General features: G+C 42.4%; 1 protein-coding gene across 1 annotated transcript in view; it reads left to right on the top strand.

Moving 5' to 3' along the window:
- The first annotated feature begins 2659 nt into the window (after positions 1–2659).
- The window catches only part of FSCN1 (fascin actin-bundling protein 1), a 40336-nt gene continuing 28881 nt past the window's right edge, over positions 2660–14114 (top strand). The window contains exon 1 of the mRNA XM_012542843.3: positions 2660–3662. Within this exon, the coding sequence (XP_012398297.1) occupies positions 2831–3662 (832 nt within the window). The 5' untranslated portion in view covers positions 2660–2830. The remainder of the gene's footprint in view (positions 3663–14114) is intronic.

Below are 14114 nucleotides of genomic sequence, written 5' to 3'. Positions count from 1 at the left end.
GTGTTTGATAATGTGCAAGATTCCTTGTGAAAAGCTGGAATACATGCAAGATTCCATATAAAGATTCCATGCAAAGGTCTCCCAGGGCTCCTACTTATTGATGGCATTAAACTAACTGCACTGGGCCTCCAGCTGTGAAATATTACAAAACCTCCTTGTGAAATCCAGTCTAACCATTCACACTAAAAAAACAAAGTGGATGAATATAACTCTGGTGGGTGTGCGTGCATGTGTGTGTGTGTAGACATATACATTCCCAAGACTATACTTCACTTAGTCACAGGAATCACACAGAATTTGAGAGTTGGAAGTGATTATTAACATATTTCTTAAATAGAAACTCTAAAGAGAAAATAAATCGAAGTCATAATTGAGAAGGCAAAAATTAGATTGCACCACTTTTGGAAAACAGCAGAATTCCTCCTTCCTTCTTTTAGTAATTCCAAACAGTGCTTGATACTATAAAAGTCTATCTCCTTACATATTCTCACATCAATGCTATATTTTTTCAAATCAGGTCATATTATGATCTCAGAAAAATCAAAATGACAAGTAACCCAAAGAGAAACAGAAATAGATCTAACTAGGCTTCAGCATATAATTTTGCTTGTGAGGATACAGGACATATATGATTAGAAAAGAACACAGCCTAATTATGTAACTAGAACTGAAGACAAATATAAAAACTGAATGGTATATTGGAATTATTAAAAGAATCAAAACAAGGCTTCTAGCACATTGAATGAAATCCCTAAAGAGCTTGAAAAGGAATAGAAGCATTGTGATCCTATAGGCAGAAAGACATGTGTTCAATTTTGGCTTTAATAGTGGTATAACCTTGTGCAAGTCACTTTGTTTGCTTCATCTTTCTCAGCTACATGCTTATTTCCTTTCTTCCTTCCACCAATGAAGTAAATAACCCACGTGCTATCTAAGTATTACAATCCCCAAAATAGTACCTTAGTTATAATAAATATTTATTGGATTTAATTGAATTAAGAATAGCTAACATTTTACATGGCACTTTAAGGTTTCCCAATTCTTTTACATGTATTATCCGATGTGATCCTCACAACTCTGGGAGTGCTATCAATTCCTCCAGTTTGCATATGAGGAAACTAAGGCCCAGAACCCAGATCACACAGCTAGCAAATCTTGTGGCAGATGTGACCATGGCTCTTTCTGATTTCAAGTCTGGTACCTTGGCTTAGAGATGAAACAAACAAGGTTTCAAAATCAACCAGGGGGTACAACATTAAAGCCGAAAAGTTTTGAGACACCAAGAGGTTCTAGGGGAGGTCCCACAGAATCCCATGTGGAATCTATTTCTGAAATCTAGGGGACTTCTAAATGTAGTCAAACAAAACAAAACAATAGGGCATGAAGAAGAATCATGAGGGAATATCCAGGGGGAATTTGTAACCAAGAGAGCTTGGGTTCTGCTAAAATAGTTTACAGAAGGGAAATTTTACTGAGGCTAAATGAAGGAACTTGAAGGCACTAGAGAAAAGGTTACTATCATAAAATAGAATATCTTAGGCAAAGGGTGGGTGGGGTTAAAAAAGGAAAGCCAGCCTAAATCTGGTCTATTTGAGAATGACCAACAAACCATGACACTTCTGGCTGCCTGGTTTCGACTTCTTACCCCTTAGAAGACCCTCTTTACATCCTCTCCCCACTTCCTTATCACCAGTTTACAATATATATGTATGTAGGAAAGGTTGCAGAGTAAGAAAGAGATTCAAGGAAAATCAGATCTAACTTCAGAGATTTTGGATTAGCCTGGGTAGTTCCATTTTATTTAGGTAGGGGGTAGGAGCCCAATTTGATTCTGTCCTTGAGATTTCTGTAAAGAAAAATTTAGATATTCTTTCCTAGTTAGCCACCCTCTCCTCTCCCCTCCCACTCAAAGAAAGGGAGGTGGGTGGGAAGCAGGTCAAAAGCACCATTCTGAACTCTCACGAAAGCTCTGGGAACTCCTCTTGACCTTCAGCAATGCTTACAATCTCCTTAGTTTAGCAGGCCAGTTTGGGCAATAAAGGTAGGTAGAAACCAGGGTGCCCAGTAATCAGAGCTGTGCAAAAAGAAGGGGCCAAAGGAAAACGGGCAGAAGGACTTGCCCACTTAGACATGAGGGAGAAAAAAACAAAAGCAAAACCTGTGGCAAAAGCCCCCCCTCCCCCACCATTTGTGGATTCTTCTTCCACAAATCCCCCCCACGGATCAATGAAAAGGCTTCTTTAGAATGAACCTCCGCCTCAGATTTCCCGCCTTGCCCAAGCTTTTTTTTTTTTTTTTTTGCAAGACACGGGCTGGGACTCGGAGGGGCTGACTGGCTCGGGGGGAATCTGTGAGCTGCATTGTACTTGCCCCCACTGCGAGCTGCAGCTGCAGCCTCCCTCCCTCGCACCCTCCCTCCTCTCCTTCCCAATCCCATCTCCATCCCCATCCCCATCCCCAACCCTACCGCGGGGGCCGAGAGGCTCCATCGGGGGGCGGGGCCGGCCGCAAACCCCCTGACATCATCCTGTCTATATAGGCTGCAGCTGGGGCGGTGAGAGGCAGGCTTTGTGGAGCGGTGGGAGCGGGAGCACGTTACAGGCGAACAAAGGACCGGGGTGAGCTGCTGGGGAAAGGCGAGGCCGGCGGGAGGGGATAAGCAGACAGAGCAGCGAGGCAGCAGCCAGGGGCCCTTGGAAGAGCCAGCCCTCCCTCTGCCAGCTCCGCGGCTCATCTCCGACGCCCAGCTCCCTCGTCCTGCCCGCGCGCGCTCTCTCTCTCTCTCTCTCCCCAGCCCCGCAGCATCGCCTCCCCCCAACCCAGTGCCAGCATGACGGCCAACGGCACGTCGGAGTCGGTGCAGATCCAGTTCGGGCTGATCAACTGCGGCAACAAGTACCTGACGGCGGAGGCCTTTGGGTTCAAGGTGAACGCTTCGGCCACCAGCCTGAAGAAGAAGCAAATCTGGACGCTGGAGCAGCCGGCCGACGACGCGAGCGGCGGGCACGCCGTGTGCCTCAAGAGCCACCTGGGCCGCTACCTGGCGGCCGACAAGGACGGCAACGTGAGCTGCGACAGCGAGACGCCCGGGGCTGACTGCCGCTTCTTGATCGTGGCCCACGACGACGGGCGCTGGTCGCTGCAGTCCGAGCCTCACCGGCGGTACTTCGGGGGCACCGAGGACCGGCTGTCGTGCTTCGCGCAGACCATCTCGCCCGCCGAGAAATGGAGCGTCCACATCGCCATGCACCCGCAGGTGAACATCTACAGCCTGACCCGCAAGCGCTACGCGCACCTGAGCGCCCGCCAGGACGAGATCGCCGTGGACCGAGACGTGCCCTGGGGCGTGGACTCGCTCATCACCCTCGTCTTCCAGGACCAGCGCTACAGCGTGCAGACGGCCGACCACCGCTTCCTGCGCAATGACGGGCGCCTGGTGGAGAAGCCCGAGCCCGGCACCGGCTACACCCTGGAGTTCAGGTCGGGCAAAGTGGCCTTCCGGGACTGCGAGGGCCGCTACCTGGCGCCGTCGGGCCCCAGCGGCACGCTGAAGGCGGGCAAGAGCACCAAGGTGGGCAAGGACGAGCTCTTCGTGCTGGAGCAGAGCTGTCCCCAGGTGGTGTTGCAGGCGGGCAATCAGAGGAACGTGTCCACCCGGCAGGGTAAGGGTCCCTGGCGCCCCTCCTCTCCCAAGACCCCCAATTCCTCTCCTCACGCTCTGTCTCGGCATGGCCACTCCCCTTTACTCCCGCCCTTTCTTTCCCTTCTTAGAGCTTCCAGCTTGCTCAAGCCTCCCTGACTTTCCTTTCTTTCCGCAGCCTCCACCCATCCACTCCTCCCCATATTCTCCCCGTCCCCCCCCAACTCTCCTCTCGGTCTCCCCTCGGGCATGTGCTTCCCCCCCGTGGAGTAAGCCTTAGAGGATGGGGTGGGGTGGGGGGAGGAGGAGGAAATCGAGGAAGAGGAGGACGGAAGGCTAATTGCTATCTTGGGGCTTAGCCCTTATGCTGCCCCTCCTTGGGGGAGAGGGATCTATAGAATGGATGCATCTGTTGTCGGTGGGGAGAGGGTCACGGCGTAGGTCACCACGGAGAAGGCTTTGCAGTCTTGGGACATTTCTGCTCTTCCTTTCATTTCCTGCCCCCAGGAATCCCAGTTCCTCCAAGGTATTCAAAAGGAAACCCCTAGGGCAGTTTGGAGCCCCAGAACAACCTCCCTTCTCTGTGGAATGTAGAAAGGCCTCCCCTTTCAATCTCTGGTAACTGGGAAGACGCTAATCCTCTCCCCTCCCTCACCCTAACTCTCCCCTCCTGGGGGGAGAGGGAAAGGAGCAGGATTAGATTGGGGGGAGGAGTGGAATACGTGGAGATGCTTCTCGAAGTGCTTTCTTCGGCTTCTCTCTAAAAGTGTCTGCCTCGTGGGGTGGGGGCGGTGCCTCCATCAGCCATTCTTTGCTGTTTTGGTCGTTGTCTCACTCCTCTCCCCTCCCCTTCTCATTATTTTCTCGTACCCTAACTTGAGGAAGTCTATTTTATCTTTTTTACTTGCCCAGGTAACTGTACTAAGCCCCTGTTATCCGCAAAATTCATTCTGTTTCACCTTCTAAACTTAAATGTAACAACTGGCTAAACATTTTTCCCCTAAAGAGAATGTGCAAATGCCACATCAGCTCACCAGGGGGGCAGGTCTCCTTCCTGATCCCTCTGACTGGTGGATGGTGGGAGGTACTGCATATAGTTGATACTCTTGTCCCAGGTTTCCTTTCTTTTGATGGACAATATTTCCTTCCTATAGCTGCCACTCATCTTAATCCCCTTTTTTTAGTGTCTCTTGAAGCTGGATCCCCTATGACTGCCTTTGCCCTTCCTTCTCTGCATCCCTCCCCTCTAACTTTGAAATAGGGGCTCTTGTTGTCCTCTACATTGACTTTGGAGATGAGGAAGTGATTCTGGATAGGTTGGGATGAGACAGGAATGGCTTTCCTCAACCATCAAAAAAAACAAACAAACCAGCATCTTTTAAAAAATTCCTCTGGATTCAAAGGCTGGTGTATCTTTATACTGTATCATATACCCCCTTTCCAGTCCGCTCAAATACAACTTTGGATTCTCTTTGTACATTTTGAAATCTAAACCATTACATATTGATATCTTTGGGTATTAAATAAAGCTCTTGTCTTTGTGAGGTGGGTGGGAGAAACCAGAGCAGGATTGTGGAGCCTGGAGAATTTGAGGAGAGGGGCTGGCTGAGCTGCAGTTCATTCAGCTTTGTCACACAGTTGATGACATAGTCACACTGCAGATGAGAAAACCAGATGTGTCGTGTGGAAGGGGAAGGGAGGAGTGTTAGTGTAAAGGTCAGGGATTTTTTTTTTGTTGTTGTTTCACAGGGACCATAAATCCTGATGCTTCCCTTCTGTATTTCTGGGAAGAGGTAGGATGGTAGGATTTTGCCTCTAGGAGGAATGAATAATTATGACTTGGCTTCAGGGCGTGTCCTGCACGCATTAAATGTTAGGCTTAAGCACTTTGGTCTGGGATCTTCTCCAATGGGATGAAAAGGAGCTTCCATCTAGGGCAGGAAGGGACCCTTCCTCACCCTTGCCCTATCCCCCACACTTAGGGAAAAAAAATTTAATTGCTCTGAAGGAAAAAGGGGATGTATGGAGATGTAATGGGATCAAATAGGCAAGACTCCCCAAGCCTCCATTGTGTGATTCTAACTGTTCCAGAGTCTCAGAGCTCCGTTTTAGTCTGTTTTAATGCCAAAGGTCTGATTGAACTGGGAGAAGATAAATGGTTAGAGACCTCAAAAAGACCATGGGTTTAGAGGTGGGTGGGGTTCCTACTCCACCTCCTTAATTTCTGAAAGCTCTTTGGTGCCAATGAAATTGCCAGCCCCAAACCAAAAACCAAATAGTGACTCCAGGGGCTCTTGAAGGAGGCAACAGTGGTCCAATTAGCTGCAATATGATCTCTTGTCTTAAGTACATTTCTGCTAGAAAAGCTGTTTCCGTTCAGCTAATCCTGGCCAGGAGCAGCATTCACCAAGCAGTTGTAGAATTGCAGCTGAGACTTTGCTAACTTAAAAGAAAAAAAAAAAGAATTTTTAACCTTTTATTTTCCATTATCTTTTTTGGGTTCCTGTAATCCATCTTCTTTCTTCTTCAGTACAGCAGATGGATCTGGTTTCTGGACAATGGTGAACGCCCATGCTGAGTTCCAGTTTCTAAGATAAATCCTTTGCTTAGGCTGTGGAGAAATAACTGATAAAATAGAGGCTGAGTCCTTGGAGGTGATTTCCTGATTGAGCCACATTGCAGCAACCCCAAAGAGTGAAGCTTTGCATGGAAGCTTCTTTCTCTTTCATCTTTTTTTCCTATCTTCTTTCTTTTTTTCCTTTACTCTCACACCCCCTCCTCTAATTTTTTTTTTTTTCTTTTCAATCTCAGCTTAAACCAAATGAACAGGCTTTTTTGCTTGATAACAGACTTTTTGTCCCAGGAATCGGGGTTGCCCTCTATCTTCTCCCTTAAAGCCTACCAACTTGAACTTGCTCCCCCAAAGACAATGAGGGTCCTGGCTTTGCTAGCATTTGATTCTCTTCTGGGTATATTTGAACAAACCCTAAAATCCGAGGGCCCGGATTCATATTCTACCTGTGGCATCTTTGGTGCAAGACAACACTTAGGGTATCATAGATTTACATCTAGAAGAGACCTTAAAAGTCATAGAACCTAATTCCTTCATTTAATGAAATTCATTTAATTTTTCAATTAACAAGGATTTATTTTCTCTCTTCCCTTCCCTCATTGAGAAGAGAAAAAAGAGAAAACTTTACAACAAATATGCAAAGTCAAGCAAAACACATTTACTACATCCAAAAAATGTATGTCTCATTCTGTATCCTGAGCCCTCACCTCTCTGTATGAGGTTAATTAATCATCAGTTCTCCAGAATCATAAGTCTGTATGTTTGTACAGATGAGAAAGATTATTTAAAAAATGGAGTGGTTCAGCCAGGTGATCAGCTAGGTTCTGTCCAGCTCATTATGACCTGGCTCATGCCTACTGTCTCTTAGGGTTATTCCAGGCACAAATCTGTTTGATCAAAGGGACTCCTTACTTATTTTTACTTTCTGTTTCCTTGGGACACAGGAGACTTCCAATGATTTTTTGTGGAAGGAAAAGGAAAAGGTCACTCTGATTAGGGAATCTTGCAATTGAACCAAATCCCCAAGCCCATGTGGTGGTTCTTAGTTTTTTTCAGGCCCCACAGGTGAATTAGAATGACTAACCATGATGGGAAGCAAGAAATTATGGGGTATTCTTGCCAGCTGATGAGCTGTGCCTGACTCTTTGGGAGGAAGCAGTTTTCCCTTTAGTAACCTGTTTAGGAGGGGCCCTGGGCTCGGCTCAGCATGAATTGGACTTGACTTGTTTAATCCCATAGAGCAGACCCAGAAACAGTTGGGAGAAGCTGTAAAGGGATCTATGTAGGCTTGATATTCAGAGAAACTTATTAACAATTAGAGTTATCCAAAAATGGAATGTGCTCTGCCTAATGGATGGTGGATTCTCTCTCCCCGAAGGCCACTTGTCAAATATATCCTAGTGGGGATTCCTGTTGTATATAAGTTAGTCTAGATGGTCACTGGAGTCTCTTTCCAATTCTCAAATTTTGTGATTCTGATTGCATGATCTTTTAAGCCTAAATAGAGAAAGGAGACTATGTACAAGAAATTGTTGGGAGAATCCCATCCATCTTGAGAATTGATGACTTCCTTGCTGATTAAAAAAACCAAAAAGATAAAAACAAAAACTGGGGCCTTTTAACTTCAGGACCAGCTTTTGTGTGGAGAAATCATCTGAAAGTCTGCATTTCTTTTGCCTCTTACCCTTCTTGACAGTCCTCAAAGAAAATGCCAAAATAAAAGTGAGAGAGAAGAAAAATTAATATTTTCATAGCACTCAGAGCTGACCTGGAAAGTTAGAAGAATGGGATTAGGAAATCCCAGCTCATTTTTAATATTTGAATGAACAGAAGAGAAACAAGTCACCTGTAGACTGCTCATTTTCCTTTCCCCTCATTCCCAAGTGATACCTTCCATCAAGAGATTAAAATAACTGGTCAAATGTGAAAGACCAACCTTACTTTGACATTGACAGTTTTTTAAGAGATAAAAGTTAGGTAGCTATGGTCAGTTAGAGGGGTAGCTTGGCTTATTGAATAGGTCACTGACTGTAGAGTTAGGAAAAACCTTCAATTGTTAGGGTGACTTTGGCCAAGTCACTGTAACTTATGTGCTTCATTTTTCCTCTTCTGTAAAATGTTGGATTCGATGGCTATTAAGGTCTCTTCCAGTTCTAAATCTATCATCCTATGATCCTCAATGAGCACAAGACCTTCCCGGTTTCCCCTCAAAATCTTTTTGAATTAAAACAGACTGCCTAACAGGAAAGAGGCTGTGAAGAAATAAAAACAAAAAACAAAAAAAACCAATCCTCTTAACTAGGATTATCTTTTTTGGGGAAAATTTATATTTTATTTTTAAATTTATTTTTAGTTTTTTAAATTACATGTTAAAACAATTTTAAACATACTTTTTCTAAAATTGAGTTTCAAATTCTTTTCCTCCGTCTATCCCCTCACCCATCCTTGAGATAGCAGGCAATTTAATATAGATTATACATATGCTAACTAGCATTATCTTGATAGACTTAGTTGAATCATTGATAAGTGTAAGAGACAAAGGTGAGGGAGAAGGGGTATCCAGCAATGGTATTCTATAATAAAGAATATCCACAGGGACATGAATCTCCAAAGCTGCAACATTGGCTTCATCCCCAGTCTTTAATTGCTTTCCAGATAGCTCCTTGTGCCTAGTCTTATCTTTAGTGTGAGACTCTCCAACAGAATTCCAGTTTCCGGTTTGAGTAAAAAGGATGCTGAACTTAGAGCCTGGGTTCAAACTTAATGACTGTAGAACTGTGCTTCAGAGAGCTTCTCAAGGATTTAGATCTTATTGGAAGTTTACTAAGCTGATAAAATAATCAGTTCTTATATTTTTTGCCTTTTAAATATATCATGTTGAGAATTGAAACTGTCCCACGCATTTTTCTCACCTTCCCCCTTTCCTGTTCACTAAAGCCTCATAATTTTCTAGTTACTTGTGATTCATCCTCTTTTAGAACTCAAAAGCCATATTTTAGAAGTCAGGTAGTAACACTCTCTACTTGTAAGGACTTGACGGGTTAGGCAAGTGAATTCTCCAGAGCCTTCCTGTATATAATGGGCAATTACTGGTCCTGGGAACATTGCCCTTTTCCAGATTGTGATGTTGGCTGATTTCCGGGGTGAGAAATCAGGGTTTATGGATCAAGTATTTACTTGCTAAGCCAGCCCCTAGCACAATAGTAGACATAATCCTGGATATAAAGTATATGGTTTGGTTCTTGCATTTCCTGAGATGTTTTTATTTCATCCAAAATTAATTCTCTTAGCTACCATCAAGAAAGGCATAAGGAATTACCAGCAACTAATCCTTTTCTTTTAACAACAATAATAACTGGCATTTATATGGCACATACAGAGCATTGCACTTAGTGCTTTGACAATATTATCTCGTTTTTATCCTTACAACAACCTAGGAAGTAGATGGTATTATTATTCCTCTATTATTATTAAGGACCCTTTTTTTTAAGTGTCTGAGGTTTGATGTGAAATTTGGGTTTCCCTGACCTCTAAGTTCTAAATGTATGACTTCATGAATTTCTCTAACAGTCCATCATATAGGTCCTTTTCTAGGGAGATGATCCTAAAGTTTTTGCCTTTACTGTGGGGAGCATCTTGTCAATTGTAACTTGGTTTTGTGGAAGCAAGTGGGAGGGACTCTGGAGTTGGTCTCTCTTGGGACTAGTCTCATTGTCATATCCCTGTTGGCAATCATGCCCCTCTAGAAGAACACTTGGTCTCCTCTTTCAGGAATTAGCTAGACAGCAAATTATTTGACAGTCTTTCATGGCATTCTTATGGACAAGAAGAAAAGGTTAGGTTAAGAACAATTAGTATGGCTTCTTAAAGGGAAGTCTCTAGTGGGACAGATGCTTGGCCCTTGCTATTTAATACATTTTTTAAAGTGATTTAGATTGAGCCTCAAAGAATGTTTCTCCAGATAAGACTAGAAGAGATAACCTAACACAGTGAATGACATTGGGGTTCCAAAAAGGCCTCAGATTAGGATATTGAGCCAAACCTAGTAAGGTGAAACTTAACTGATAAATTGAGTTCAAAAAGTCAACTTTTAACTAAAAGGAGAGGGAGATTTTTCAGATAAAGTATTGTCTGGAGGCTTTAGTAATAGTATATTAACAACTAACATTTATATAGTACCTTAAGGTTTATAAAGCCCTTTACCTTTATTATCTTATTCAGTCCAAACAAGAAATTCTTATTATTATTGTTTAGTCATCCAACTCCTTGAGATACCATGGACCACACTATCCATGGGGTTTTCTTGGCAAAGCTAGTGAAGAGTATTGCCAGTTCCTTCTCTGGTGGATTAAGGCAAAAAGAATTTAAGCTCATTTGACAGATGAGGAAACTGATGCAAACAGGGTGAAGTAGCTTGCCCAGCTCTCTATCCACCGAGCGACCTAGTAAGAGCGACCTAGTGTCTCATCAATAAGAGGTAGCTAGGTGTGATTGTTACTCCCATTTTACAGACTAAGAGATTTAGGTCGATGGTGGTTAAGTGTCCAAGGTCACACAGTAAACTAGAGTAAATCTGAGACAGAATTCAGACTCTGGTCTTTCTCATCCCAAGTCCAGTGTTCTGTTCACTACATCTTAGACTCAATGAGTCATTGGTATCATGAGATAGCAAGTAAATAAATAAATAAAAAATAAGCAAACCAAAAAAACCCAGCCTAATGTGATTTTAAAAAGGAAAATAATTGAAAGGAAAGAATAGTGTTCATAACAAAGGAAGCAATAGATCCTCTGTTCTTCTGATCAGACCAACATGGTCCGATATATCAAGATCAGTTCTGCTCACCACATTTTAGCAAAGATTCTGGACAGTGTCCAGAAAAGTAAGAAGCCTAGAGACTAGGCCATATGAGGCCTGGTTAAAGGAACTTGGAGTTGTAGACTAGTTAAAGGAAGGGTGCTAAGTGGGGATCTCATTATTGTCTTGAAATATATTTTCCTCTTGTGGAAAAAAGGTTAGATTCTCTCTGGCTCCAGAAGGCACAGTGAGGAATTATGGATACATGTTATAGAGACATTCAAGTTTGATGTTAAAAAAACAAAAACCCTTTCTAACAATTAAAACTATCTAAAAATGGACTTGTGAGAAAGGAAGGACATAAGCATCTATTAAGCACCTACTATGTACTAGGGCACTGTGCTATATGCTTTATAGAGGTATCATTTGATCTTTTCAACAATCCTGGAAAGGAAGTGTTTTATCCCCATTTTAGAGTTGAAGAAATAGTAGGCAAAGGTGTGTATGATTTGTCCAGTATTATACAACTATTAAGTGTCTGAAGTTGCTTTTGAACTTGGACTTCAAATTCGGGGCAGGGCTACATGAGCATGTGTTGGATGTCATCGAAGAGACTCTCTGAGCAGATATGTTGGACTAGATGGCCCCTGGACCCTTTGAATTCTGTGGTGTCAGAATCATGGAAGGTCTAGAATTCAACCATGGAGGAATCCCCCTAAAAAGTAGTTACTTTGTACAAAACAAGGTACTGGTCTAGAATTCAACCATGGAGGAATCCCCCTAAAAAGCAGTTACTTTGTACAAAACAAAGTCCTCAGCTTAGACTGAACCACAGCCTTCCCTTGCCGTGCCTTTGCCCTAATAAACTGAGGATTGTTATCAGTAGGGACATTGCTCCACATCCCACTTGACATTTAGAATCTAATCTTAAATCTACCCTCAGTCTTAAATACCAGTAAGGAAAGATGGAGGTAATGGCTTCAGGAAGTCAGAAGGGCTAATATCTCTTAAGGCTTCAACAAAGTTTTAACGTGGCCACCTCAAGGGACTCTGAACTAGGACAATCCAGAAGAATAGGAATGATACAGGGATGTTGGGTCCAAAGACAGCTGAAGCCCAGGAGGTTTCTGCCAGGCGTGGGGCCAGGGCCATCGTTGGGGCATTCTGCCACTCTCCTCTTGGCCTTGAATTTCAAGCCACATGATCCTTCTGGCAACTCTGAAAAAGGGTCACCGGAGTAGAATTAAAACTCTTTGTTGGTAAATAGTCCAAATCAGGCTAGGGAAGCTCTTAATTAAATTAGGTAGAATGTCCAGGAGGGCCTGAATTTTTCCTGAGAAAAAGCTTGTAGACCAGTGGGCTACAGGCAAAAAGCTTATATCTTAGAGAGAAGCAGAAATTATAACATGGGAAGATGATCTTTTAAGACGTTTTCAGATGTTTATTTTGTTTTTCTTTTACCTTTATTTCCAAATGTATTCTCCACCCCAACCTGCCATCTTGCCAAGGAGCCATCCCATTAAAAAAAAAAAAAAAAAAAAGAAGAAGAAGTGGTGAAAAAGACTGGGGATGGGAGGAAGGTGAGGGTGAGGAAAAAAGGCAATTCATTCAGTATTATTCCACACCCAGAATCACTTTTATTTAGTCATTTTTTAGTCAAGTCTGACTCTTCCTGAGCCCATTTAGGGTTTTTCTTGTAGAGACACTAGAATGCTTTGCCATTTCCTTCTCCAGCTCATTTGACAGATGAGGAAACTGAGGCAAAGAGGATGAAATGGCTTACCCAGAATTACGTAGGTACTAATACGTTGTCTGAGGCCAGATTTGAATCCAGGAAGATAAATCTTCCTGACTCCAAGCCCAGCTCTCTGTCCACTGCCTCAAAAAGCTGCCCAGAATCCCTATCTTTGCAAATAGGAAAAGTACAGTTAATCCCTTCCACATTGTAGATTAGGGGCTTGGTTCTCCTAAAATCTGGAAAATCCATATAAAATTACTTGGCCCTCCCTTAAAATCAGAGAAGATAGTTATTATGGTATTTATAAGATAAAAATTGTTGGAATTGTATAATACTATACAATACTACAAATATATATATATATATATATATATATATATAGTGGCTTCCATAAAATTCCTCAAAATTCTCATTTAATTTCTTATGTTCACCCATGATACAATGAAACTGATAGGAAATATTGCAATGTTGAAGGAATAACAATAGGTACATTTTCTCTTTTGGACCAAACTAGAAGATTATAATAAGCCAATCAGTTAAACATTTTAAAAAAATTTACCTTGTCATCATTTTAGATATAATTTTGCATCAGTTTAAGTCTTCCTATGTATGCTTCTCTGAATTTCTCATACTAATCATTTCTTATGGTACAGTAATATTAAATACACCATGGTTTATTTAACTATTTCTAGTTCATAGATATTTACATTATAGTATTGCTATAAACATTTTGTTGTATATGAGGCCTTTCTTTATTTCATTTAAATACTTGGGCATGTGCCCAGTAATAGGATACTGGGGTCAAAGGATATGGGCAGTTTTGTCATTTTTCTAGCATATTATCAAATGGTTCTAGAATGGTTGGACCATGTTACGGTTTCATCATATTGTATTAGTGGGTCTAGAAGATGAGTTTTCAAAAGAAGTAATCATTTTGTCTAATGGGGGGCATAAAGATGATCCAAGGGCTTCCTCTTGAATCATTAAAATGTCAAAACATGAAAAGATTTTGATAGTCATGTAGTAGGGCCCCCAGAAAAGGAAGTGACTTGCCCACAGTCACTAGCACAGTCAGTAGCAGAGCTAGAATTCCCAGTTGGGTTTTCCTGCTGTTAAGCCTAAAACAAAAAGTTGCAGAGAAGTTGCCAACCTATGTGAGCAGAGGAGTTTCCCATTTAAGACCATCCTGTAGTAGGTGGGATTCTTGATCTTTTTTGTGTCTTGGGTAGTCTGGCAACACATGGATCCCTTGTCAGAATGATGTTTTCCAAATTATAATATAAACCTAAAAGTAGTAAAAATAAATAAATTAGTATGAAAAATTCAGAGAAGCATAGGAAGACTTAAATTGATGTAGAAGAGCTAAGTA

Source organism: Sarcophilus harrisii, chromosome 1, assembly GCF_902635505.1.
Source record: "Sarcophilus harrisii chromosome 1, mSarHar1.11, whole genome shotgun sequence".
NCBI lineage: Eukaryota > Metazoa > Chordata > Mammalia > Dasyuromorphia > Dasyuridae > Sarcophilus > Sarcophilus harrisii.
This window is presented reverse-complemented; position numbering and strand designations above follow the sequence as displayed.